Source organism: Elgaria multicarinata, chromosome 4, assembly GCF_023053635.1.
Source record: "Elgaria multicarinata webbii isolate HBS135686 ecotype San Diego chromosome 4, rElgMul1.1.pri, whole genome shotgun sequence".
Lineage (NCBI taxonomy): Eukaryota > Metazoa > Chordata > Lepidosauria > Squamata > Anguidae > Elgaria > Elgaria multicarinata.
Window position 1 is genome coordinate 104,424,959 of NC_086174.1, and position 26,598 is coordinate 104,451,556.

Genomic DNA, 26,598 nt, shown 5'->3' on the forward strand with positions numbered 1-26,598 from the left:
CCCAGCCACCGCTGCCCATCCCAGATGCCTAGACCAGCAGGATTCAGAGGAGCGCAGCCCCTTTAAATGGGAAGCACCCACCCCAGGCTTGCCAAGGGAGGGAAAAGAGAACGCCTCTGTTTGCAGCCGGCGTGGCGGGGCACACCATGCAGAGTATATCTCTTTATTAGCGTTTTGGTGCTTTTAAAACATTTCAATTCACCATTAAAAGGACTCTTCTTAAATGGTATAAATACATGTGTGGATTGAGGAGAGTCTTGGCAGCACGGCTCCAGACAATTCGGGCTGATGGAGCGCCTCTCCCTGCATGACCCTACCCAAATATACTATACTCATCATCTAAGGCCTTCCTCAGAATGCCTCCTCCTAGCAGAGGTTTGCAAAAAATGGAGTTTTTTAAAAAAAAAATTATGATACTGCTGTGATTGACCTGCTTTTTAAGCACATGCGTTCTCTTGCAGCAGCATTTTGGCCCCGCCGGGGACTCCTTGGTGTGGGACTTGCTGCCACTGTTAACCTCTCCCCTCCCAGACCCCATTAGACTCCATGAGACTTGCTTCTGAGTAGGCATGCACAAGATCAGGGAGGGAACCTGTTGATTATGAATTTGTTACTATTTTTAATTTTATTATCTTTATTATTATTATTATTATTATTTATTTATATAGCACCATCAATGTACATGGTGCTGTACAGATAACACAGTAAATAGCAAGACCCTTAATGGGTCGTTGAAAACCGCTATTCTGAATAATATTTTTTATAGGATAGGGGGCACTGGGCATGAGTTTGTGGAACCAAGGTGGTGGTTACCTGAAAAAGTTTGGGAACCACTGATCTAAGGTCCTCCTCCAAGGTCCTACTCCAAGGGAAGCTCAGAGGATGGCAACAAGGAGAGGGCCTTTTCGGTGATGGCCCCCCAACTGTGGAATGATCTCCCTGATGAGGCTCGCCTGACACCAACACTGTTATCTTTCAGGCGCCAGGTCAAGACTTTTCTCTTCTCCCAGGCATTTTAACAGCATTTAACAATGCTAAGTTTGTTTTCGAATGGCCCCCAGAACTGTTGTTTTTAAATGGATACTGATGTTTTTATACTGTTGTTTTTTATGTCTCTGATGGTTTTTAAATTTTGTATACTTATTCATGTTTACTGTTTTAACTTTTGTGAACCGCCCAGAGAGCTTCATCTGTGGGGAGGTATATAAATGAAATAAATAAATAAATGTAGAGGCCTCAGCCCTGAGAAGGTTTACAATGTAAACCTTGTCTACATGTATACTTATGAATGAGTGGATTACAAGCCTTACTGCACTAGAAAACAAGTGGTTAAGACTGGGCATCCTAAACACTGCAGCAGTACTGAACTATAAAGGATGACCTTTCATTGGCACAATTGTTTAATGACAACTCATTCGGATTTCAACAGGGCATTACTTTCATGACCAACTCCAAAAAAGTATTTTGTTTTTCAAACAACCTATAGTTGTGAGGCTTTCATTTACTTGGATCCAGTTTTCTTTCAAGTACATTGTAATACACATGCCGCTTGCTTTGACATGGTTAAGAAGTGGCTCTTCCTATGTTTTACCACCAAAAACATAGCACTTCACTAGTACAAAATGGTGGCCAAAGTCACCATGTCAATTTGGCTTGAGTTCACTAGGTAGCCACCCTCAGCATCACTCCTCATATGTAATATGGGGTTATAACTTTGGCTTACCTTATGGACTTGCTGTAAGGATTTCTGAGAGAAAATGTAGCACACAATAGAAAACCAATCATGCTTTCCAGAGTAGAAGACTGCAGATTGCATAATCACACTGCAATCCTGTGCATGTCTACTCAGAAGTAACGCTCAATGAATGCAATGGACTTACTCCAACGTGTACTGGACTGCAGCTTTACTGAGCCCAAAAACAGAATGAGGGCTTCAGGAGAAAAATGTTATAAATCTCCTGCTCTTGGCTTCTTCTTCTTCATCATCACCATCTTCTTCCTTTCTTTTCCATCTGCAAATGCCCTAACATTTATTTACATATATCCGAACTATTTCGGTTACCATTTAAAGACATACATTTTAAAACTGCTTTCTTGTATTTTGTTTTAATAGGAAGCATTATCTTTAACAGAACAATCTAGAAGGATAAACCCCACTCAAATATTCCCAAGCCTGCATTATAAACACGGAACTCTTCATTCCGAAGCTCTTTTCTTTATCTTTCATTAATTTATCTTCCTCCATAATACCACTATGTGCTTCAGAGATAGCTAAGTGGAGACGCCCTTTCTTCTTCTCCAAGTGTTATGGGGGTATTATTCAGCGCCATTGGGCATTTATAATTTCTGCAAACTAAGCTCTTTCTCTCCTGCCTGGATCCCTTGCTACTACTACTCCCTACATCCAAATGACCACTTCCATTCCTTCATCCCGTTTCACTTGCATTCCTGAGGTACAAGCTCCTCTGTTGGGATTTAAATTCTACCCCGGAAGTCAAGTCTTTAGCGCGATGCTCGGCGGGAAACGTAGTTCTTTTCACCAGCGCCTTTATTTTAAGCGTCTGGAGATAGCTGAAGACAAACCACAACTCCCCTGATCCTTTACGGCAGCCACCACCCCCGTACCGCGCAGGCGCACTGGCGAAGGCTGGTTTTTGAATCAGCGGCGTTGTTATTGACGCCATATTGCTGGTGTGGAAGAGTCACAGAGAGACGCACGACAGCTACTGCCGCGGCCATCGGTAGTCATCGGCGGCCCCAGGCCGGGTAGCCTCCCGTTGAGCCGCTCCCACCGGCCTAGACACCCTCCCGGATACGACTCGGGGAGGATTTCCCGCGGGCGGATACTACGAGTCCAGCCAAGCGGGCCAAGAGTTCCGGGCCGCTCCCTGGAGACGCAGGCGGAGCCGGCGGCGGGCGAGAGAAAGCCAGGGCGGAGCGGTGGCGACCCTGATTTTGTCGCGGAGCGGCAGCGAGTGAAGCTCTCCCCCCGCCGCCCGTGAACTCTTCTGGCCGCTTCCTGCGGGGAAGGCCCGGCCGGCTCAGCTGCTGCTGCCCCCCTTCCTCTTCCTCCTCCTCTTCCTCTTCCTCCGCCCCCCGCCAGGCTCGGCCATGGCCTGCGGCGCCACCTTAAAACGGACTCTGGATTTCGACCCGCTTCTGAGCCCGGCCTCGCCGAAGCGGCGGCGTTGCGCCCCATTGTCCGCCTCGGCGGCCGCCGCCTCCTCCTCTTCCTCGGCGGCCTCCTTCGCCTCGTCCCCGCAGAAATACCTGCGCATGGAGCCTTCGCCCTTCGGGGAAGTGTCCACCCGCCTCACCACAGGTAAGAGGCTGAAGGGGCGCTTGGGTGGGGCCAGAGGGGGGGGACGAGGAGAAAGTCGGGGGGTGTCCCGAAGGTTGGCTGGGGTCCCGGGCAAGCGCTGGGCCCGCCGTAATGCCTCTCTTCTCCGTTTGGTTTAGTGATGCTGGGACAGGCTTCGTCTCCCCCCCCCCCGTCTGTCTTCTCCCCCCTCCCAGCCGCCTCTCCCCCTCCCTCCCTCTGGCTTTGCTTTCGCCGCGGAGTCGGCACAATGGAAATGGCCGCTCTCCCCGCGGTGGTGGCGAGAAAGTGGCAGATACGGGAGAGGCCGCAGAAGGGGGTTGATAATGGGGCTGTGCTGGTCTGTGTGTGAAGATGGGGGCGGGGAGAGCCTGTCCCTCTGCTATGCCGGGCTGTCTGTCTTTCGCCGCACCTTTCCTCCCCTTGGGAGAGGGCTGGCTTATAAAGGCTTGAGAGGCAATTGTGTGTGTAGCGAAAAAGAGGAACTGGGAAATTATCGCGAGGGAGGCGGGTTCCTGGCCGGGGAAGATCTCTCTGCTCCTCCGCCCCCACTCCCTCCCCGGTCTCTTTGCCCTTCTTTCTCTCCTCCCGGTACAGGCGATCGATTTGTTGCAGCCATTAACTCTGGGCGTGAATGCGAGCCTAGACGGCAGGGCCGCCGCCTCCAGTTCAAACCCCGGGGGAGGGGAGAGGAACGGAGCGGTGTCTGTCATCAATCACCCATAGTAGGCCGCTTGGGCAATAGTAGGGGCCGATTCAACGACAAAAGAATTTAACCCCCCCTCTCTCTGCCCCCTCCCCTTTCGGAATTGTCCACGTTTCCTAGAGAGATGAAACCAATAAAGGCAATTTTCTAAGGACGTGTAATTTATCGGGCACCAGATAAGTCGAAACATCTTTCCCTACAGATGAGAATGCATTTTTGTGCTGTTGCAACTAGCAAGATTAAAGTGGTACCGCCCGACAGACACCTATCGAATTCATGGCAGGATCAAGGTTGACTGCCTTGCCAACTCTTGACTGCATGTTTAGCCCAAAGTATAGCTTCCAGTAACAGGCTCATCTGAAATCTTATTGTCATGTAGCATTCATAGCTTGTTTATTGTTTTAAGATACCCCTTTTCTCCAGGTGTTTTTTTTTGTTGTTGTTGTTTTACAGTCCTCAATACTTCAGTGATATTGAGGTCATATTGTCTTCAGCTGAACTTGCATATATGCAAGAACATTGTCCTTAGGGTCAGTTGATAAGATTGTCTGAGATGGAAGGCAGAGCAATTTGCATATTAAGCTTGCTTTTCTCAAGAGATAATGCTATAATAGATTTTCTTTATAACTACACTATTCTGGAATGGTTGCAGTTGTCACATGATTCTTTTCAATTGATCTTGCACCTTTGCAACTGTCTTTGGATTTGAGTGCTGTTTTAAAAGTTGCTTTAAATAGTTAAATTGTCACAGTGTATAGATAATAACATTTTCCGGTGAGACTAGGCTACATTTGGAAATGATTAGTACAGTGGCCTATAAAATGCTGGACAAGGATTCAATGTTTTTAATTCTGTTGTTACTACCGCTGATTTTAATAAGATTATAGAAATGTAGTTGAATTACTCTTTAAAACACCTTTCTCATGAGTAATTTTTGTTAGGTATTAGTGGAGCATTATTGTAGGTCTTCAGGGTTGCAGCTTTGTGTGAATCATAAAGTAACTAAACATTGTTAAAAGTGGAAGTTGAGTTATTTAATGCTAACACTCAAAATGGGTGACTTCACTGGAAGTAGAAGTATCCATGTTATGAATATTTAATGTAAATATGGGTTTAAAATTGATTCAGTGATGTGGACAGCTGAGCATGTTAAGTAACTATATAATCTGCAGACGTTTGGTGTTTAGGAGCATATTGTCTTGGAAAAATCCATGCCATGACTTCCAATCAAGCCATTATTGTTCAAGGAAAAACAGAGAGAGCTAATTGTGGAGTAACAACAATAAGTATTTAAATATTTATTAGAGATGATTTTAAAAATGCTAATTAGGGTAGGAGATCAATAATTTCAGATGTATTAGTCAGTTTCAAAATCATGGGTAGCTGGCATTCAAGGGTGTTAATACTCTTTTAAAGTCCTCACAAAATGGGACTTCAAGGTAAATTCTCATGATACAGTTTGAGTTGTCTGATAACTCATTTATAAAATCTAAATTCTACAAAAAATGTGGGAGAACTGCCACATGGAAGCTCTTCAGTTATTTACCGCTTAGGCTTCTGATCTGTAACTAGGCATATGCTTAATCTAGCTATGGTCAGTAAGGGATAGCGGTTGAAGCCTAAGGATTCTCTATATTATATGGAACAGAATACTAGTGAAACTGTCCATTGATTAATTGGATCTAATGTAGCAAAACATTTTTTAAAAGGACAGCATATCAAACATGCCCTTATGTACATTGCTAAGTGATCGAAAACATTTGCATTGCTTCACTGTGTGCAGTACACTTCCTTCCATAGTTGTGATGTAAGGTTGCAATACTATCATGGGATGGTTTTCATAGATTTTAGTATTAATTGATTTGAATTTAATAAGTTTGCAAGTATTTGTAGAGGCTCTGGAGACATCCTGAATATGCCATTAAGTATTCTGCATAATTAGTTGTTGCTGACCCTGGTGGGGAAGTTCATGGAACATCATCATTACACATACAGTGCAGGTGCCATTTGTTCACTGCCATCCATGCTAAGGACATGTAGGGATGTGTGCTGTTCTGAAACATTTTTGCTGCACTGGCCTAAATCTATTGAATCTAACTAACCATGCCCCCCTTATTTTATTTTAAAAACACATTTTAGAAAATTTCTACTAAATCTTTTGGAAGCCCTCAAGACAGCTTCCAGACTAAAATCAAAAATACAATATATCAACTAAATAATTAAAACTATACAAAGAGGCATAAAACAACTGGTTTGGTTTAAAAAATACATTGCCACAACAAGAAGTTTAAACAGTTTAAAAGCACTACAGATCCGTTGGCCCTCCTAAGGCTCAGAAAGGGGGGTACTGATCTCTTTTGTGAGACAGTTCCAAAATCTGGGTGTTGGTACTAAGTGTGCCTTGAAAGGTGCAAGGAAAGTGGCAGAACATGTGGCAGGATCTCAATGTTGAATGCCTTGGCAAGTTCATGTGGCTGAAGATGGCCCTTCAGATAACCTGGTCTCAAATTGTTTAAGGCTTTATAGGTAATATCTAGTAAGCAAAATTGAAAAAGTATCCCACGTATAAATCTCCAAAGCATTTCCAATAGCCAAAAATAGTTTGAACTGAAATACATCATCATGGAAAATGTTTCAATAAAGTGTACTTAGTAGCAATCCTATGCACATCACCTGGTTTGTAGGTCCCATTGAACACAGTGGTGTTTACTTCTGAGAAAAAGGGTTTAGGATTTTTCTGTTAGTGTTGCTTAAATGTTCCATCCAAACAAATTTAAAGCTTTACTCGGAAATTATTTTTATTGAAATACTTGTAACTATTTTAAGACATGACAGCTAAATGTAATAACTACTGTCGTTTTAGGTTTTATTGGTATTGCAGCCATTCCAGTTGCCCAGTTTGACTCGCATTATATTAATTCATTGTGTTACTAATTAATATTACAAAACAATGCATTTCTGAAATGAAATTTTTCCAGGGAAAAATATAGCATTAGAAAGTTTCCAGTTTTGGAAACTCTTCCACCTTTTATCCTTGCTCTTGTATAGGGATCTGGTTCTTGTGTTGGCACAATGGGGCAAATTATGTCCTTATCAATTCTAGGATCTCTTGCTCATTCTGCTGCACTAACTCGTAAATTAGGCCATAGGCTGATTAATGGAATTGCTCATAGAAATTAGCTTGTTTGAAGCAGTTCAGTGTAGAGCATCAAAAGCTTTGAATTTCCATGAACTTAATAATGTAAAAAAATGGTTTGGGTCAGTCATGCGTAATTAGGAAAGAGATTGGATGTAGTACATAATTGGACCTTCTAGTTTTAGTGAGGTCAAGTTCCTTGCCATGAAACACAATCTAGCTTTGGAGTTGGTGGGTGTGTCACTAAAAACAAGGCTCCAGCTGGGTTGAGTATAAAGTGAGTATAAGTAAATAAGCACTGTACTGGGGGAAGGTTAGAGAGGAAACATTCAGGGTAAATATTACATTGGATAGTTTTAAGCATTGTTTGGACAGCTGCTGTGTTCATACTGAAATGGCTTTCTTCTCCCTACTTCCTATTGATTTTCTACTTTGTATTTGTTCATATCTGAAGGAAATTGCCAATGTTAATACTTGTAAGACAAAGGTTTAATGTTGCTATGCAATACATTTACATGGTGCACAGGTGAAGTAAAAAACTTTTTATCCCTGTTAGCCTATTGGGAAATTCAATCTAATTTTTGGCCAGATTGTCTATTTATAAATCTAGGTTTAATGCCAGGGCAGACTACAGCAGCATTCCTGTTCATAGACCTTAAAATAAAATCCAATTAATTAAAAAAAGGATGAAATCAGCTGACATTGTAGTTCCTTAATATTAGACTTCTGGTGAGTTTGCATATAGACTGAGCTATGCTACTGGACACCGATGGTGAGGGCTCACATGACTAAAGCTGCAGTCCTGTACATACCTACTTGGAAGTAAGTGTCATTGGATTGTATCCAATGTTAGTCTAACTTAAGTCTCTTTCATTTCAGTGGGTCTACTCTTAAGTAGGACTAACATCGGAGATAACTTCTCAAACTCAGGGGGATGAGTTCGAGTCAAGATGAGTTTGAATTGCAATATGTTCCTGTCTACCAAAAATGGTTACACATAGAAAACTAGCATGTCTAGCAGGAGAGTTTTAGCCTATCACTATCTGATAACAGTAACTGGAATGGAAACCATTCAGTCATCTGAGCTCCTATATGCAGTCTGAGGTTGTTATAGAACAGACACGGGCTTATCTCTTCAATGAAAACTAGGCCAAAGTTATCTTTGAATGGATACTTAAAAGAAGGCAATTCAAAAAAAAAATTCTTTACAGTTGGGTGATCAGATATATGGTTTTGAGTTAGCTTATTGACAATACTGCTACTCCCTTAAGCTGGTTCACATGTCTGTTCATCACTTAATGACCTGTTTTTAATGATTGAGTCATCATACATCGCAAGGTGCACATAGAACTTTTATCACCCATTCACCTCCAATATACAGTTTTCAGTGTTCACTTATTCAGGTGCCAGTCATGAAGACCTGAGTACTCCAATAAGCTTGCCAACCTTGCCAGAAAGATTTTTTTTAAAAAATTGACTAATAAAGTACTATAACCTCACATTATCAGTCAGTGCTAACTCTTTTGTGGCTTATTTGAAATTTTCAAAGTCTTGTATTTCAAAATATAAATACATAGTTTTTGGTTGGTGTGAAATACACTTGACTTGCTAGTATGCTGCTTTCCCTCAGTTACAGGAAGTGTAGCAAAAAAAGGAAGCAGTGTGAACATGTAAAATTATGTGACGTCATGGTAGTAGACAATCTCAGCAGTTTTACACAACACAACATTTTAAATACCCTCCTTTATGACTGTTTCTGTATAAATAATCTCCGAGAACTTTAACCTACCAGAACATTAAATTTTGGTATATTTTTGCGTTTTTCTGGTTTTCCCTTTCTCATTGCTATGTATCCAGTCAGTACTCATCGGAGCTTTTCAATGAAGAATGGAACGGCAGCTCTTTAATCTCAACTATTGCTGATTAAAATGGAGGCTGAAGTTAGAGAGAACAAAGTAATTGACATAATTTGATATGAAAGTGGTGTTGTCCTTGGTGAAATGGAAATAACAATTATTGCATCATCTTTTATTATTTGAAGTCTTGTATTGAGCCACTGTGGAAACCGGAATATAATCAAAATTACGCCTGCAGGAGCTCAGGATTTGCTGTTTAGCAGAATCATGATTTGGTGATTAAAGCTATTTATATTTAGATGAAAAAAACCCCAAGTTCTAAGATTCCCTTAAGCATAAATTCAGTTGCTTCACTCCAACAAGTGTTGATTTGTGTGCTAAGTTTTCTCTTTTCCTTACAGGATGCATTGCCCCACATGGTGAGGGTGTGAGAACCCTTCCCATTACATCCAAGAGTGGCCATTGTGCAATACAGTCCATATTCCAAGGCAGGCATTTCAGTGCAACAGCACACTGTCCACCTGTTGCTGCATTTGTAGAATATCCTTTCTTTCTGTATTCAGGATGAACTCACTGGAGGCACTACCTCCTGCTGAGCATCTGTTTAGTGGCAGCTGGGGTGTGTATGTGCCTGGATCAAGGCTGTTGATGTGAATGCAGTACCTTGTTTAAAGTGGGTAGCTATTAAAATTCAGTTTTGTCAAACCCAGCAGTGGTAATAAATCTTAACAAAAGTGGATAAGTCAGGCTTGTTTTCAGTATTTCAATGTAAATATTTTCACATTCCTTGGCACTCAAACCCAACCAGAGATTTTTTTCCAATCCTGGCTGTTTGTTTTAGTTTCTGCTTCTATTTCCAGAAAAGCCCTCAATCAATTATTGCAGCTGGCAGCTTTACGTCTGGTTAGGCAAAAGTGGTATAATGCAGATGGGCAGTCTGGACAGGTACTTTTGATAGGCTTTCACACTTGTATAGTGCTTTCAAGAGTTCAGTACACTTCATGTACATTAGCTGTAATGTCAAGGGTCTTAAGAGAACAGCTTAATTGGAATTGCTAGGAAGGTTATTAAGCAATTATTCACTCTCCTTTCTCAAAGCAATATAAGATGTCTTTTTATAAAATATGAACTGAAGAGCAACTGAAAATGCTTAATGATAAATTACGGATTTAGAAATGTAAATAAAAAGTAGTAATCGTGTTCAAGGAAAGACACACAAACATGGGCAGGTACACATTGAATTCTGTGCAGTTAATGAAAACTAACGGGCAAGATGGCCTGAATGGTATCTAAAGAAAGAGTAATGGATGGCAGTAGATAATATTAGCTATGAGGTAATCTCTACACAAAAGGATATAAGTGTGCTCTGATTTTGGAATGAGGTAGCTTCTTGCCATATAGAAACTTACCAGGTCTGTGTACTTGCCAGCTGAACAGCCTATTCAGAGCTGTATTGGATACTTGATATTTTGATACAAGCTTTCTTTTTTAGATTAAGGCTTGGAAGTCTTTGATAACAAGAAATATTTAGGCAGTACTATTTCTGTTAACCTATTAAGATCTTAAAATGTTTAGCAGTGCTCCTTTAGATAAAAATATTTTTTAAAAAAAATTCCTCTACTAATTTTTGTTAGTACAAAATTAAAAATTGAGCCCATCTGTAAACGTGTGTGTGTGTGTGAGAGAGATTTGAACTGTATTGATCAGCTATAGATAACTACCAGCCAAATGATTGCTAAGTATTGAAACTATAGATTGACAATGCTAGGCGAAGTCTAAAATGCATAACTGTAATAGTTAACAGGAACTCCTCTTAGGGAAGTCAGTATTACTGTCCTCCTTTTTGTAGATGAGTGTGAGAGAGTGGCTTGTCTAAGGTTACCTAGTAAGTTTGTGGCACAACTGAGATTCGAACCAGGGACTTCCTGATTTGTAGCTTTGTCTCTTGCTGAAGCAGCTGGTGAATCCATTTGTTAGCAGGAAGGAACTGTCAGTTGCTACTACAGGGCAAGGGAGGAATTCCAATTCCTTAAGCAGCAGTGGAGACAGAGGGCAACTCAGCCCCATGGTTGCTGAGGATATCAGTGAGGGTGATCAGTCGGCCTTGCATGAAGCTGGCTTAGAGGGCTCTGCCATGGCCGCCATTGGTTCCTTGAAAGATTCTGTTGGCCCAGTAAATGTTTGTAGCAGCAGAGAAGTACAAAACGTAGTTTCACACTTTCTATGAGTGGAAGGCTCTTTATGCAAGGCTCTTTCCCATCCCATCTCCTCCTCTCCCCCTGCCAGCTATGTTTTTTCTGGGAAAAGCTTCTCTAGAGGGTTGAGCAGGTTTCTTGAACAGCCCCTATGAACTGTGTCACCAGCAGGGGGTGATAGCGTGGGCAGGAGTAATAGGCCAAAATCAGGTAGAGGAATTTTAGCCTTTCCTTTGGGGAACTTTTGTATCCAGTGCATTGACATGTTTTGTAAAAATGCTCAAAACATTAGTAATTGTGAAGTAACTAACTTTGGGCCTACTGCCAGGAATCCTGGCACGTTATTGGATTGAAGCTGTGCCTGCAAAATGACAGATCCTCCCAAGTAAACAGTCAAATCCAGGCAAAGATGAATAAAAGTGATTTATTTTTTTTATTGAGAGAGAGAAAGAGAGAAATCAATTTCTGGTTTTAAATGATTAAGTATTTTAAAATGATATCTTTAAAATGCCATTTGAAAGCAGACTATTTAAATATTCTTTAAGCAAATTAGCTTAAATTAAGCTTGGAAAGGTTTCTTGTATATGTCTGCTATAATAGTTTTGTGCTTGTTTGTTTTTCTGTACAAAAATGAGAAGTGTATTCTGAGGACATAAATATGTACCATTAGGTTTTGGAGATGACTGGAGTAAGGCTGCAATCCCATACACACACTTACCTGGGAGTAAGTCTAATTGAAGTCAGCAGGGTTCACTTCTGAGTAAGCATGTATAGGATCGTACTGTAACTCTGCCTTAGCTTCTGCCTTGAGCGCATGAATTAAGACTGCTTGTTAACTGTCCTCTTGACATTTTCTGTGCACTGTCCATACAGTGAAGGTGCACAATTACAGAGTTCACTTTCTCTAGAGACAGCTACTGTCTGGCATTGTATGCAAGGTATGGATTATTAAAAATGGGAACAGAAGTTGAGTGTAGAGGGGAAAGCTCAGTTATGTGAGTGGACGTGTCCTCACATAATGTTGGATCCAGCCCAAAGACTTTGATGTGAAGTGTACAAGAATAGGACACGCTTTCCGAACATGGATAAGTGTTCCATCCCTACGCATTCCTTATAGATTTTCTTGTCCATGGCATGATCCTTATATCATACTTATAGTACAAACCCCTACATTTGCTCTAGATACTGGAAATGAATTTCTTCGGGCAGAAAGCAAAATTGGTTGAACAAGATGAGTTCAGCTAACTTTGACAATATTGGTGAGAATACTAAGCAATTTTATTGATTTGGGGGGATATTGAAGATGAATTGCTTAAGCTGCTCTTTCATTGTTAATCTTTGGAAAATGCTGTATCACATTTTGCATGACACTTCATAGCTGATCAGATTTAAAAAGTTAACTATTATGGCATGATATTTGGGATGGAAACTTTTTTTCCACCTTCCAAAACACTGGTATCAATTTGGGCGTGTTTCTGAGATTATAGATAGGTGCTAAATGCTTAAGTGATATTTACAATTCCATTTCTGCAAACTGGATAAATGGGAAGAAAGAGACCTAGTGAAGAAGATAATGGCGATTCATCTTTGCAAGCAGGGGATCCAGGCACTCTAGGTGGCCTGTGGGAATACAGCAAAAGAGAGCTCCACTGCAGGATGAGTTCTTTAGTAAGAGGTGATGGAACTAAAGGAGGTGTGTGCACAACATTGTTCTGGGTTACCATCTCTGAATCCTGAATTCTTGCCTTGTCAGATCGCAGATACGAAATTGGAAGGTTATCTGCCTGAGTTCAGACCAGGGACATGGTCTGAACTCAGGCAGATAGCCTCCTCGCCATAGCATTGTTGGGTTTCATAATTTACAGGCAGAGTTGGAATGCATTCCTGAGTTTTCTGTGGAAATCATGGCTTACTGCAGGCACGTAATAGTCCTTCAAAAGGATAGTCATCTGGTCACCTGTGGCAAGTAAGTCTGTTCTCCAAGAGAGCACTGACCTCTTTTATGTACCCTTTTCTCTCTGCATGAGATAGGAAGAGGGGAAAGACACAATCAGCTTCCCAGTGGGGAAAGTGCTGTAGAATTCCTTGATAGTGGAGTAGGGGAAACACAAATCTAATAGAAGCCGCAGGTATTTGCTGTTGCAGATAAGTATCCCAACACCCAGCAACCTGCGGGGAGGAGAAGCGGTGACTGGAAGAGCCAGATGATGTGCAATTCAGACAGTAAGATTTATTTGATCTGAAGAGAAATCATAGTATTAAGGCAGTAATAGTGCATGTAATGTGCGGCAATGTTTCACAGTTGAATTACGCTGCATGCAATAATGCAATGTATGTTGTGGATCAGACACACAATGTAATATTTGTGGCCTGTTAGTTCCCTTGCTGTTTTCCAGGAGAAGGTAGAGGACATGAGTAGTGGGCACTAATTATGTCGTCTCCACATAGTTCCATATCTCTTCTGGGAATATGAGTGGGGAAGAATATTGGGTCAGTGTATAGTGATGGGAATTGTAATACAAAAATTGTTTTGTTGTTGATAAATGGAACTGTCTTAATGTCAATGAAGTGTTCTGTATGCTCTTGAAAAACAATTATCAATATACTTGATTTACTGTAGTATTTGTCTTACTACGTATTTATTTATTTTATTAAAACATTTGTATCCCACCCTATGTCATTGGGAACTCATGGCAGTGCACAGATAAAATCAATTCGAACAGTACCCAGCAATAAATAATGTACCCAGCTATAAACGTATTAAACTGTTAATAAGTTAAAACCAGATGAAAATTTAAAAGCAATAAAAACAATTAAACTACATCAGCTTTTAGGCAACTTTAACCTTCAGAGGCCAGTGTCGGCACCAATTGGACATTCCACAACCGGGGTACCACAACAGAGAAAACCTTCTCCCATGTCCCACCATAATGTATGTCTTGCATTGGTGGGACGCAAAGGAGGGCTCCTCCAACAGATCTCAGATCTTGGGCAGACATATATAGGGAGAGGCACTCCTTCAACTGTTGAGGTCCCAAGCCTTGCGGGTCCCTGGTCGACAACTGATTGGCCACTGAGTGAACAGAGTGCTGGACTAGATGGACCCATGGCTCTTAACGTTCTTTAGCCATTTAGGGTTTTAAATGTAGTCTCCAACACCTTGAATTTTGACCAGAAGCATGTAGGCTGCCATTGCAATTTCTTTAAGACTGGTATTATATAGTCTTTACTACCGTGCATAGTTGATGCTTGGGATTTGAAATGGGGATCAGCCTATAGTGCAGAAACATAGTTAATCTGTTTTTCTTTTTCTAGAGCAAATTCTGTACAACATAAAACAGGAGTACAAACGCATGCAGAAGAGGAGACACTTAGAAAACTTTCAGCAAACAGATCCCTGTTGTTCTACTGATGCACAGTCACAAGCATTTCTCCTTACTGGACCAGCTTTGCCAGGTGAGTTCTTTGTTTTAGAATGAACTTTCAGAAGGTTTGCTACATCTGGTTTCTAGATGAGTGAGATGGAGTCAGTTTTGTGTTTTGTCAGTAGAGAAGGCTCTATTGAAGAAATGGAACCTGTTCAGATGACATGTTAAGCCATGGTGGATAAGTATTTCGAGTTAAACATCATGGCTTAGCCTGACTTGTGAACCATGACTTATCTTGTCGTGTGAACCATTCCTAAACATAGTGCCTACATAACTATGGTTTAAATATGCTCACTAACCATTTGCTGGAAAAAGGTTAGCGGTCTAACCATGGCTTAGCACATTGTCTGAACAGGCACATGGTGTCATTAGCAGGTGGAGGAAAGAATTACTCTACACTAATTCTAACAGTAGAAAGAAATTGTGAGTAAAATTCAGCAGTCCATGTGCCAGCAGAACAGAACTGTTGGTGGAATGGATTCTTCCTCCCCTTGCAGTTCCTCCCCCACACCCTCAAATCTGCTCAGGAAGATTGGGATATTTGGCAGTGTACATGAGGACGCAGGGAGGAGGGAAGCCCTGTTGAGTAAGCAAAAGTGCTTGCATGACACTTAACATTGCCCAGACTTATCCAGAAGAGGTTTTCCATATGATCTTTTCCAACAAACCAGTGAGATAATACACTTTTAAAAATGGGCTATTAAATCTGTGCTGTGATGACAAACCTTTTTGAAAACTTAAGGGTAAATTAAGAGAATGCCACTATATGTCTTTTCTTTTTTGCCCTATAAAGGGCCTCAAGTCCGTTCACAAAACAAAATACCACAACAGAATTAAAACAGAGCATTTAAATTAAGGACAGCAGAGTTAAAACCTTGGATCTCAATTTACAAACCATTACATTCCAGGTGGGAATAAAAATGCATTTACTGCCCATGTAACAGTCATCAGGGGTGGAGCCAGTCTAATATAATACTCTTTGGGAGGGACTTTTATAACTGGAGTGTTGCCATAGAAAAGGTTGTGTCCTACATTACCACCTCTCAGTGGCGGGATATATACAACAACAGGGTCTCAGAAGATGGCCGCAACCTATGGGCAGGTTCATATGGAATGAAAGTCTTTCAGATATCTTAGGGCTTTATAAATGAGCACAAGCACCTTGAATTGGACCCAGCATGAATACTGCAAATAGCCTTTAGAGGTTAAAATTTGTGGGATAGGAGTTGGTGAGAGCATTCTTAAATTCTTTAGTTTAGGAAGGCTCTTTTATTCTTGTCCCTCAATGTGACCTTTATTTATTTATTTATTTAAAGCATTTTTATTGCAGTCTTACATTGTGTTTGATTGACTAATCTATTGTAGTTTGTTCTATCTTAATATACTCCTCACTGCTTTGGGGCCCAGAGTTGGCCTATGCTACAACCAGGCCTGTGCACCCCATCTCCATTCTATGAGTTCTCGCCACTGGTATTACCAGCGGTCTCCAAATTTTAGCTGGTCTTTGTGGCCTAGCCAAAAAATTATAGTCACCAGCTTCCCATCATTCCTGAGCAAGCCTCACATCCGCTGGCCATTTTTTAGCAGAAAGATGGCAAGGGGCCAGGAATATGTTGGGATGGGTGATGCTGAATAGAGCTGCCCCAAATGTCTGCAGCCTGTGTCATTCCACACACCCTTCCGTGCTGGCCTTTCCCGAGTGGATTTATCAAAGCATGTGTGGCACCATGCTGCAGTTTCACCTTGCATAAAGCAAAGCCTACAGCAGATAGACTTTGAACAGGCTGTATATTATGTGTTTGCAGACAGATTGGGTTGCATCCAGATATGCCCTTCTGCAAGCGGAGGAGCTCCTCCTGTTTGTGGAAGGGACTCCGATACAGTGGATGCTCCTGATGGGGGAAGGGGAGAAAGTATTTCTATGATTCCCCCTGAAATTTCTTATATCACCCGAAAAGCTGCTCCAGAGAGTCTGTGCCACAGTGACTGCACTGGGGGTTGCAAGCTGGAAATTGCTTTCCTACCTCCTCCAGAGGATTGTTCCATGAACTGTACTCATAGGAATTCTGAATTGTACAGACTTGTGAATATTCTGAGACACTGGAAACACACATTGTTGTAAATGGTTTCTGGCAGTATCTACTTCCTCTGATACTTACTTTTAACTACTGAATTTAATAAATCACAATGCACCCAATTTAGAGGCTTGTATTTGAATGCCTTCATGCAGAGAAAGTTACACACTTAAATCTATTGAAAGCAGCTTTCTTTGGGTTGGAGTTAAGGTTGTTCACACTGGTCTAAAGTCTGATTCTCAAAACATTTAGCAAGTTAATTGTATACATTGATTCACAATCTGGAAAATCTCTACTGAAAATACTGAATTAACTATGGAAATATTTATTCAAAGGTACTTCATCTGCAGCGGTATCACCACTGAAAAAAGAACAGCCCCTCTTTACTCTTAGACAGGTTGGAATGATCTGTGAACGCTTGCTCAAAGAACGTGAAGAGAAAATCCGTGAAGAGTATGAAGAAATCTTGACCACAAAACTTGCAGGTATGATAAAAACAATCAAAAAGTATGAAACTGCAATAATGATGCCCTGGTTAGCAGTGAACTCTTGTGAATATAGGTTTATCTCCTGGGTAGTGATTGCATCTCCCGAGTTTCCATAAATTGGCTCCTTTTGGAGGAGGAAAGGCAGACCCTTGTCCCTTATCAGAAATATATACTGCGGTATGACAGTTGCAAAATGAGTATTAAGCAAGTTTTATTCCTTCACCTTGATTTTGAGTGGGGAAAAAAGGTAGCTTGGCCACATGAGTTTTCATATGGTTGTCCTAAAGTGTTCGTCTCCAAGCCACTTAGATGAGCATCATGTTTTGCACTGGGCTGCAGTTTAGGTCCTTCCTGCTTTGAGTGAACTGTTTGATGTGTAAATAGCGGACTTCTAATCATGATGCATATCTACCTGGTTTTTAATGGTGATGCCACTTAGCCTGATAACGTATCACTTTACAAGGAGATCGTATGGGAGTACTCTATAATGGTACTAGAGTTTAGTTGGCATCATCTCTCTGTTCACACAAATTGTCAAATGCAGAGTTAGGGCTTATTGCAAAAAGAAATACACTAGGCCTTGAATAGCTCCCTGACTTCCTTTTAATCACATTCAGTCATAATATGGATGCAATGGGCAGTGTTTTAAAGTAATCTAGGTTAGAATTGTCATGTTTTGTTGATATCAGCAAATCTGATTTTCCATTCATCCAGTTTGATATAATTAAAGGAAAATGCTGAAGATGGAACCTGAGCTTTTCTGTGCAAAGCATATATATTCTACTGAGATACATAAAATGTGAATTTGCAGTATGTGAACATTTAATTAAGATTTCTCTTGATAAACTCAATTTAGCATAATTGAGGAAATTATTATGAGTGGCAACCAAAAATTGTGCATTCAAATATTGCGACATAGGGAAAGGGAACATACCCTTTCCCCCCGAAAATAAGACAGTGTCTTATATTAATTTTTGCTCCCAAAGATGCGCTAGGTCTTATTTTCAGGGGATGTCTTATTTTTCCATGAAGAAGAATACGGTACACATTATTGTTGAACAAAAAAAAGGTCTTATTTTCGAGGGGATGCCTTATATTACAGCGAGAGGCAAAACTGGAAGTAGGTCTTATTTTGGGGGGATGTCTTACTTTCGGGGAAACAGGGTAGTGGTTAAGGGATTTGAAGTCATTAAAAACTTAGGCACAATATTTGGGGAAACAAGTACAGGTTCACATATGTATGGTAGTATGCTTAGTGTTTTATTTTTTCCTATACTGATACTGTTCAAATGATTGTTATGTATGATTACTCACTTGGAATATTCCTTGATCACAGAACAGTATGACGCATTTGTGAAGTTCACGCATGACCAGATCATGCGACGATATGGAGAACAGCCTGCAAGTTGTAAGTATTTTGAGCCCCCTCCCTCACTGTTCCTGCGGGTCTGACAAGCTTCCGGAGCAGATTTGGGGTGCAGGGGTGCTGCCATGGGAATTGATAAAAATTGCCTTCCATGTTCAGCCAGTGCGAGCATCCTGTGGTGGAATTAGATTGATGGGAATGTAGGATCCAAGTTATTGTCTCTCTGTATGCTTGTCAAATCCTTAAATTACGTTGTCAGCTGTTATTCCTGACTTGATTCTTTTTTCTCTTTTCAGATGTTTCATGAATCATGTTTTCTGCATATGTGGGCAGCCCTGAAACCCTATTTTATTGTTGCAAGCTGTCCTTTAAAGACTTGCAACAATGCCATATTTTCCCCCTCCCCCCTTCCTCTGTATACACTGGTTATTTCAAGCTTCTGTCAGTGGCAACCACTCTTATGCAGCAACTGGTTTTGGAGTGCTCCCTGATGTCAGTACCACCTGGATGTGGACCTTTGCTACCTGTTAATACCAGTGGTCTCATTTGCTGTATCATTACAATTTGGCTTATGTTAATAAGTTTGAAAAGTAAAAGGATTAAAGCTGGTGTACTAGAACTCTGCCCCTTCACTGGTTGTGTAAATAAAAGTGTAGAATGACACTTCTGACTGAAGTTAGTGTGGTTTTCATAACTGTGCACTGCAAAGCTGTATTCACAGTTAAATTAGAATGTAATTCCTGGACAACTTTAAGCAAATAGCCCACAGTACTGCCTGTGAAATAGTGAAGGAGGGCATTTCTGTATTCCATGACTTTTGGGGGGGGTTAAGAATGGGTTTATATAATTTCTCATTTTTGTAGGTTTTATTTATTCTATCAATCTTTAACAAATGTTTATTGCTGCAATTTTTCAGTGTATCATTGTTTTACTGCCCTTGTAGTACTGGAATTTAGTTGAAAGAATAAAACATTTACTTCTAACTTGTGTGTTTATATATAAATATATATGTAGAGAAAGAGAGGGGGGGTCCTCTCTGCCAATATGGAAACGTCTACCCTGAACTGATAGCTCAGGAAGAAAAGATGGAGAAATTCTAGAAAGCTTCCTTTTGTTAGAGTTGGCAAGAAGCTGATGACTTCACATTTTAACTCTCTGAACCTCAAATGTGGGATGAGTCAGGGTGCTTTCCTATAAACTGAGGATTCAAAAGAAAATCTGCTTCATGTGTCTTTTGAAGCTTTTGCTAGCCCACAGTCTTATCTGCAGCATCATTGCATTGAAAGTTCCAAGATGAACAAGTAGTGATATGCCCCTTCTGTAAGACCTATTGTTGCAATTTGTTCAATATGCCTATCAACATCTAGATGGATCTTACTTTTCAAGTCAAAACAAATGTTCTCCATATCCACTACACTGAAGTTTGTTTTTAACTTCGTTGGCTATGGTCTACGTTCTATTTTATCTTTTGAGTGGGGGAGTGTGCTGTTTAATTTTTAAAAATCTGGTGCCAGATTTTTCTTTCTGTTCCTAAACTTGGCACTGATCAGCTGTTCAGTGGACAGAGAGAAAGAGTTGCTTCCTGGCCTCACTCTGCACTCTTGTCTTTCCACTCCCAGCTTCTAGCTTTCCTAGCTTTCTAACCCCTTTCCTTGCTATTTCTCTCACTAGCTTTGTCTCCCTAGCCTTGGAATTTTGCATTTCTCTCCACTCCCAACAGTTTCTAAAATACCCAAATGTGCCAATGGATGCAAAAAAGTTGGGGACCTGTTTTGGAGGGTCTTAAAACGTTGGGTTTTGTTTTAAGGTTGTATTTCACTTATAAACAGATCTGTTGACCCGATTGACACTTTACCACTATTGTTGATGCTACTGGAGTTGTTAGGCTTTCTGAATGTGAAAACCTTTCTTCAGACATTCATGTTCTCTCTGGGAACTCCTCTGCTGGCACCTTGCATTTGGAGACCTACCTTCCAACCCACCCTTGCTTTGAAGTGCATTCATACTTCTGAGCTAGGATTTTGTTCATGTTCTTTCCTCCTGTTGCTTTTGCATCTATGTAGTTTGAGACAGATTTCTGCTACAGGAGGATTGGAGTTCAGCCATTTCCTCCCTTTACTTCTCAAAGTATAGGGTACAATTGCTTCTCTGAAAATGTTCCATTTAGACTATTGGCTTTGACACATTGAAAAGCTAGAATAGAGGGGAAATAGCATTAAGTGATCAGACAATTTTTGCCCCAGAGATTGGTCTCAGAGCACATGTTGTAGTTCTCCTGAGATTAGGTGGGTTTGGTTCAGTGAGCTGTCTGTCAACCACAGGTAAACTGCTTTGAGCCCTTTGGCAGAAGTATGGGATTCAAGCATAAAAGCTGTACTTGGGATGCTGGCAGTTTGCATTTCATTGGGATAAACTGAAATCTCAATTGCTGATTAGTATATTGAAACTGCTGTTTACACTCTGAAATGCTAAGTGTTCTTTTCCCACAGCGATCTTTACAGACAGAAGATAACTTCTTAAATGTGGATTCTTGGCATATCTGCCTTGCATGTTATTTTTCCTGTGAAAAGTAGGAGTCTTGTGTTGTTTTCATTGTGATAGAAGCCAGTCCATTGCTGTACCATAGCAATGTTAGATGTATAACTTCCTTTCAACAGTAGGAATAGGTCTGGGTCAATATGTTTTTTAAACAGAGGAAGTTGGCCTCAAATCCCAAAACAATTTACAGGCTGTGGATCACTTCCAAGTTTGTATTTGCTTCTACAAAATTGGAGCAATATTGGAAATCTGTCTTCAAAGTTGGAGTAAGAACAGGAATCTAGTTCCAGACTCACACTTCTTAGGACCCCATGCCCATTGTCAATCTGTTCCAGAGCAGATTTTGACGGTGTACAGGGAATTGTCCCCCTTTGAAATTCTCAGTGCAAAAACTTTCACCCTTGCTTACAATAAAACAAAGTGGTATAATACAACTTCCAAGAAAAACTTAGAATGAAATATAAGACAACAGGAGAGAAAATTACATCCCAAAGCCCTCAATTGTCTGAACATAGTTTATGGAAGAGACCTTGAGTGTACAGGAATAGGCGGTCTTTGCTATTCTATTCTGATTGTGTATTCTGTTTTCAAAGGTCAACTCACCTTTGAGCCCTATATCTAAAACTAACCACTTACCCTGGCTGCCAGTCAGAGTAGCTGAGTTACATACTCTGAAAAACCAATCCCATTTAACCTGGGGCTGTATTCCATTCAGTTACATTTTAAGTATGTTTTAAAGGCAGCTCTTATGTAGACCATGCAACAGTATGTAGCTGCACAACAGTGTGTACTTGGTTTTATATATATTTGTTGTAGTCTAAAGCCATCCAAACAATGGCTAACTTACCATAAAATTTTATTTTAAATTTAGTTTCAAGGTATTTGATCTTTTCTCTAAGCAGAAAAAAACTCAAAAATTTGCAGCTACTTGAATATCTTGCCAAGAGAAAGGTGAAGATAAGAGAATGGTCAAAGACTAGCTGAAGAAAACCATTGAATGTTCAGTATGTCAAAGATTAAATACAAGCCTATAAAAGTTTCAAGCTCTTCATGGTCTTTTTCAAAACAAAGCCTTCGATACAGTTCAAGGTAGCAACAGGACGGTATTGCTCTGTCTTTCTTACAACTTTAAATCTGCCCCTGCTTTTAACTGCTGTTGCTGATTTTGTATTTATGTAGTCAGGTCTACTGCTGATTCTAGGACTAGGCCTTAAATCCCCTCCTAAATCTTACTCCACAGTGGAAACCTCGGAAATCATTAACAATAGTCAAGAAACATCTAAAAGGAATCCCACACTCCTCTCCCCCCCCCCCAAATTAACCATCTTGCATGTATATAATCTGCTTAAAAGTGCTTGGGTCAGAAAAAATATTAACTTTTTCTTTGTAGTCAGGACAATTTCTATAATGAAAGATTGGGTAGGATATGCCAAATCAAACCAAAAACTCACAGGACTACCCAAATAACTTAAACACAGATCTGTCAATTGCGCTATTCCCTTAAAACTGCTTTTTTGCTTTTCAAAATACAAAGAAACAAGATTCAGCCATTTGCATGTACTTTATTACAGTCAGTGTTACTGGCAAAATAGTGTTTGCCTATAATGAAAGCCAATGGATAGCACTGTTGATACCATACAAAGTTTTGTTTAAAAGGATTTCCTTCCTGTCAGTAGAATCCATATTAGCAACTGCCCCATGTCAACCTTGCCACATGGTCCGTTTTCTGCTTGGTAGGCTTTATGAATCCCAAAAGTTCCAATTCTGAGACTGCTCTAATGAAACGAGCACTTGGGGAGTGCCAGTCAAGGAAAACCACATTTCCCCTCACCAAGGAAATAAATACAAATGGACTAAACTTACTGAATATATTTTTCTAATAGGGAATGAATTCTGGGTAATTCACTAAAGTACATTTTAGACCATATGCATACACACTGGGAACAACTATAAAAGTCTACCCCCCACATGTACACTCAAATTTGTTAACCAAGATGTGGCTCCCTCCAACTAACAGACTACCTTTGGAATTTGCCTCCAAAGTTGGGATAGATAAATCCCATGGTAGAGTTTCTTGTTTATTGGGAGACTTTAAGGGATACATCCAGAATTTTCTTGAGGTGGTTGTAACAGCCCAAGCAGAGTTCCACTCTACTCTTGCTGGTAGAAGATGATTTTTGCTATCCCCACCCCCTAATCCAACAGGGGCAGTGTGCTCACAGCCAACCCTAGCAGGGGCCTGGTCCACATGTAGACTAAATATTGTGCTTCCAGGAGACTCCCCAATGCATAAGAAAGTGCAGGTCACGCGCCTTCCAGAAACCAGCATTTTTGCATGCCTTGGGATCCCAGAAGTACTATATCACAGCTGTACGTGGACTTGACCTGGAACCTTGCGCACTAACCCTATTGGATAGTACCCACTTGTAAAAGATCACCCATCTTCCCGCGTAGATTTTTGAGGGGAAACGGAGAAAAATCGCATCATCTCTTGTTCTGGTAGTGGGATTCCAACACTGGATTAAAGCCTTCCATGAACAGAAGGAGCCCTTCCATTCTCAAATGATTTAAGCTAATGAATAGGGTAGGAAGACAAGGTGGTAACCTAAATCAAGTACATTTCCGATTCAAGCACAAAATCTTTTGCCTAGTAAAATTATTGGTTTTCTCATCTGAAGTCTACCCCCAAACTGCATAGTATTGTAATAGGTGTTACTCCAAACTGAAGCTGATAACAATGAAATTTAATTGAAGCCTTTATTCCCTAGAATAGAATAAAGAGAGAATAATATAACATCAACCAGTTTACACCATGGGCAATGTGAAAGAGAGCCTTAGGTTTTGTGGAACAAAATTCTGGGCATGAATAAAGACTTCACAAGCTGATTTTTCCTAGTTTTATGTAGTTGGAAGATTTGGTGACATGTTTGGTAGATCTTTCTTATCTGTACAAAGCTATTTCTAACAAGGAAATACTTTGTTTAAGTTAAAAGAGAATCAGAAAAGGATACTGGATAACATCTTCTATGTGGTCCTTGACCAACGAATTTGGGTTTTCAGCTGCTGTTACAACTGTTGAAAAAGCCTAAGAAAAAACACCACAGTGAATGCTACATAATTTGCATAAAATCCACAGGTTAGCATACACACTGTAAGGAGTTTATGCTGCCATCTCTAGACAGTACATCAAAATGTTAACGCATGGAAGAAGAAAAAGACCATTGTAAATTGAGGTATGGGTGGAATTTTAATGTTTGTTATGGCTTATTTTAACTTGCTGATTAATCAACACATTCTTAACATGTTATCTATTTAATGGCTTTGGGGTACATTTACAATCCAAACAAAACATCTTGACCTTTATTTAGGTTAAGGTATGCACCATAAGATTTAACACAAGACTAGTAGCCAAGCTGGGAAAAAAGTCCTAAGCACAGGTAAATAAATTTTGACTTGGCTTACTAGCCACATCCCTTCCTTGGGTCATGGGTTGAGAAAGGAGGAATGCTTGTCTTTTTACCAGACCTTTGCAGAAGGTGCAAGCAGCACAATGCTGCTCTTGCCTCCAGCAAAATCCCAACTGGAAGATATTTCCTTCCTTCCTCTATATTGGGCAGAATGCCTATATTTTCATTCCTCACTGCCAGCTACATTGGCTAAAATTGTAGGCCAAAGCATCTGGAGAGCTGCAAGTTGCCCTCCTCTACTTTTACATAGAGGAGTTGGGAAATTGAGGTGGTTCTTCTCTCTACAAGTTGGGTTTTACAAAAGCCTAAGTGAAGGAAAAGAAATTCCCCAGAGGCAAAAGGGTTTATTTCTTTCCCATTGAAACTTTTTAGGAGAAGGCAGCAACACAACACTGCAAAAGCCCAAGTAGCAGGACAGAATGTGGATGAAAGAAGAGATTTTGCTCCCATGAGTTGGGCTTTTGAAGGAAGAGCCAGCCATGCTTTGCTACAGCTTCTTGCAAACATTTGACAAAAAGGGAGAGGAAAAGAAAGAGTCCCCCCACCCTTTGTTTTTCAGTTTTTTGCAAGAAGGAGCAGTGAGGCATGGCTGGAGTTTCTGCAAAAGTTCAAACGGGGGCAAAGTCACACGTCCATTCTGCCACAAAGAAAGGGGAAGGAAGGGAAGAGGGCTTCTGTCCTGGAAGTTGGGCTTTGAAGAAAGCACCAGCCATGCTGCACTCCTCCCTGCAAAACCTGTACATGAAGGGAGGGAAATACTTCCTCCCTTATTGGGTTTTTCCCTTGAAAAAGTGCATCGAGACATGGCTGGAGCATTCTTCAAAAGCCCAACTTGCAGAGTTTCTGCAAAGCCTAGCACTTCTTTCCTCCAGAGTGGACAAAGGGGTTTTTTCAGGAATAAGCAGAGACCGTTTAATACAAGCGTGGCTCCACAGTGGTGGTCACCCACCAAGGGAAGGAACTCTTGCCACAGGCACAGAAGTTTACTGAACCCTGGTCCTAGCGCAAGCTGGGAAGGTCAAATGGATTGAGAATTGAGGCTCCTGAAAGAACAAGAATGACACTGCACTGTCATGCAAGAAATTAGTGGTCAGAACAAACAAGGCTTAAAGAAAAAGAAAGCGTGACAAGCACTTAAGCTTTCAGTAAAGCGCAGACGTAGCTGTCAAATCGATTCATGCTCACATACCTCTAACCAGTCAACAAGGTTAATTAATCTGCCACACTCCAAATGCAGCTTGTATGCTATACAAATGTCAGGAGCAGTATTAGAAATGGATCCAGCATCACTTTTCAAGGATTCATGCTGAAAAACAAAGTTCATATTAATGAGAAAAACAATTATACATGTCCATTCATTTGTATGCTACTGATTTCGTCCCAGCTCTTTCCCCTCCCTCCACCCCCGCCCCCCGCAATTTAACTTAGGACACTTGCCAACCTCGTGACCTCACAATCATACATACTACTATTTCAGGAAGCTGTAACTTTACTGAACTTAGAAAAAAATAATCTGCAAACAGATTCCTTACTCTGCGCTTATACCAACCCAGCAGTAGCTCCCGGAAGTATGCACCATTCAAGGTCATCTCATGTCAATTTCGAATGTTGCCAGTGGCAAGCAGTGCTTTCTTCCAGGAGAGTCAAGCCTGAAGCGTACACGAGTGCAACCCCCACCCACTATTTAAGCAGCATGAGCCACATCTGTCAGGCAGTGTTGCCTCTACAGCACGCAGGACCCCCATCCCATGCCCACACTGCACTAGGACAGGCAGCCAGTCTGGGAAAAGAAACGTTACCGAGAATACAGTGAGTTCCAAAGTATACAGCCAAGCTCAAGGCTGTATACGTGTGATATACACGTCCAGTCATTCCCCTCCTCGGTCACCAGCTTCACTGTGATATGCCCCCCTCTCCCCACAGCTGAACATGCAGTCTTGAGATGTATCCTGACAAAAGATTAGAGGAACATCCAGAATGGGTGGGGGGAAGAAGGACTGCATGATGATAGGTCTATGTATGTG

The 26,598-nt window shown here is 40.9% G+C and overlaps 2 protein-coding genes across 2 annotated transcripts in view; one reads left to right on the forward strand and one right to left on the reverse strand.

Moving 5' to 3' along the window:
• The first annotated feature begins 2,665 nt into the window (after positions 1–2,665).
• AKIRIN2 (akirin 2) lies at positions 2,666–19,552 on the forward strand. Its single transcript, XM_063124892.1, has 5 exons — positions 2,666–3,322; positions 14,528–14,668; positions 17,051–17,200; positions 18,540–18,611; positions 18,866–19,552. Exons 1-5 carry the CDS (start codon positions 3,112–3,114, stop codon positions 18,874–18,876), a joined length of 585 nt encoding a protein of 194 aa, XP_062980962.1. The 5' UTR covers positions 2,666–3,111; the 3' UTR covers positions 18,877–19,552.
• A 3,109-nt stretch (positions 19,553–22,661) lies between these two features.
• ORC3 (origin recognition complex subunit 3) overlaps positions 22,662–26,598 on the reverse strand; it is a 46,092-nt gene continuing 42,155 nt past the window's right edge. The window contains exons 18-20 of the mRNA XM_063124893.1: positions 25,764–25,880; positions 24,119–24,192; positions 22,662–22,897 (exon numbers count right to left, since the gene is read on the reverse strand). Coding sequence (XP_062980963.1) covers positions 22,792–22,897; positions 24,119–24,192; positions 25,764–25,880 — 297 coding nt within the window. The 3' untranslated portion in view covers positions 22,662–22,791. The remainder of the gene's footprint in view (positions 22,898–24,118; positions 24,193–25,763; positions 25,881–26,598) is intronic.

Bases quoted from the DNA above. Each gene is read 5' to 3' on its own strand.
- AKIRIN2 (XM_063124892.1), top strand. From the start codon at position 3,112: ATGGCCTGCGGCGCCACCTTAAAACGGACTCTGGATTTCGACCCGCTT. The intron at 3,323-14,527 runs GTAAGAGGCTGA...TTCTTTTTCTAG, and splicing joins GTCCACCCGCCTCACCACAG to AGCAAATTCTGTACAACATA. The intron at 14,669-17,050 runs GTGAGTTCTTTG...ATTTATTCAAAG, and splicing joins TACTGGACCAGCTTTGCCAG to GTACTTCATCTGCAGCGGTA.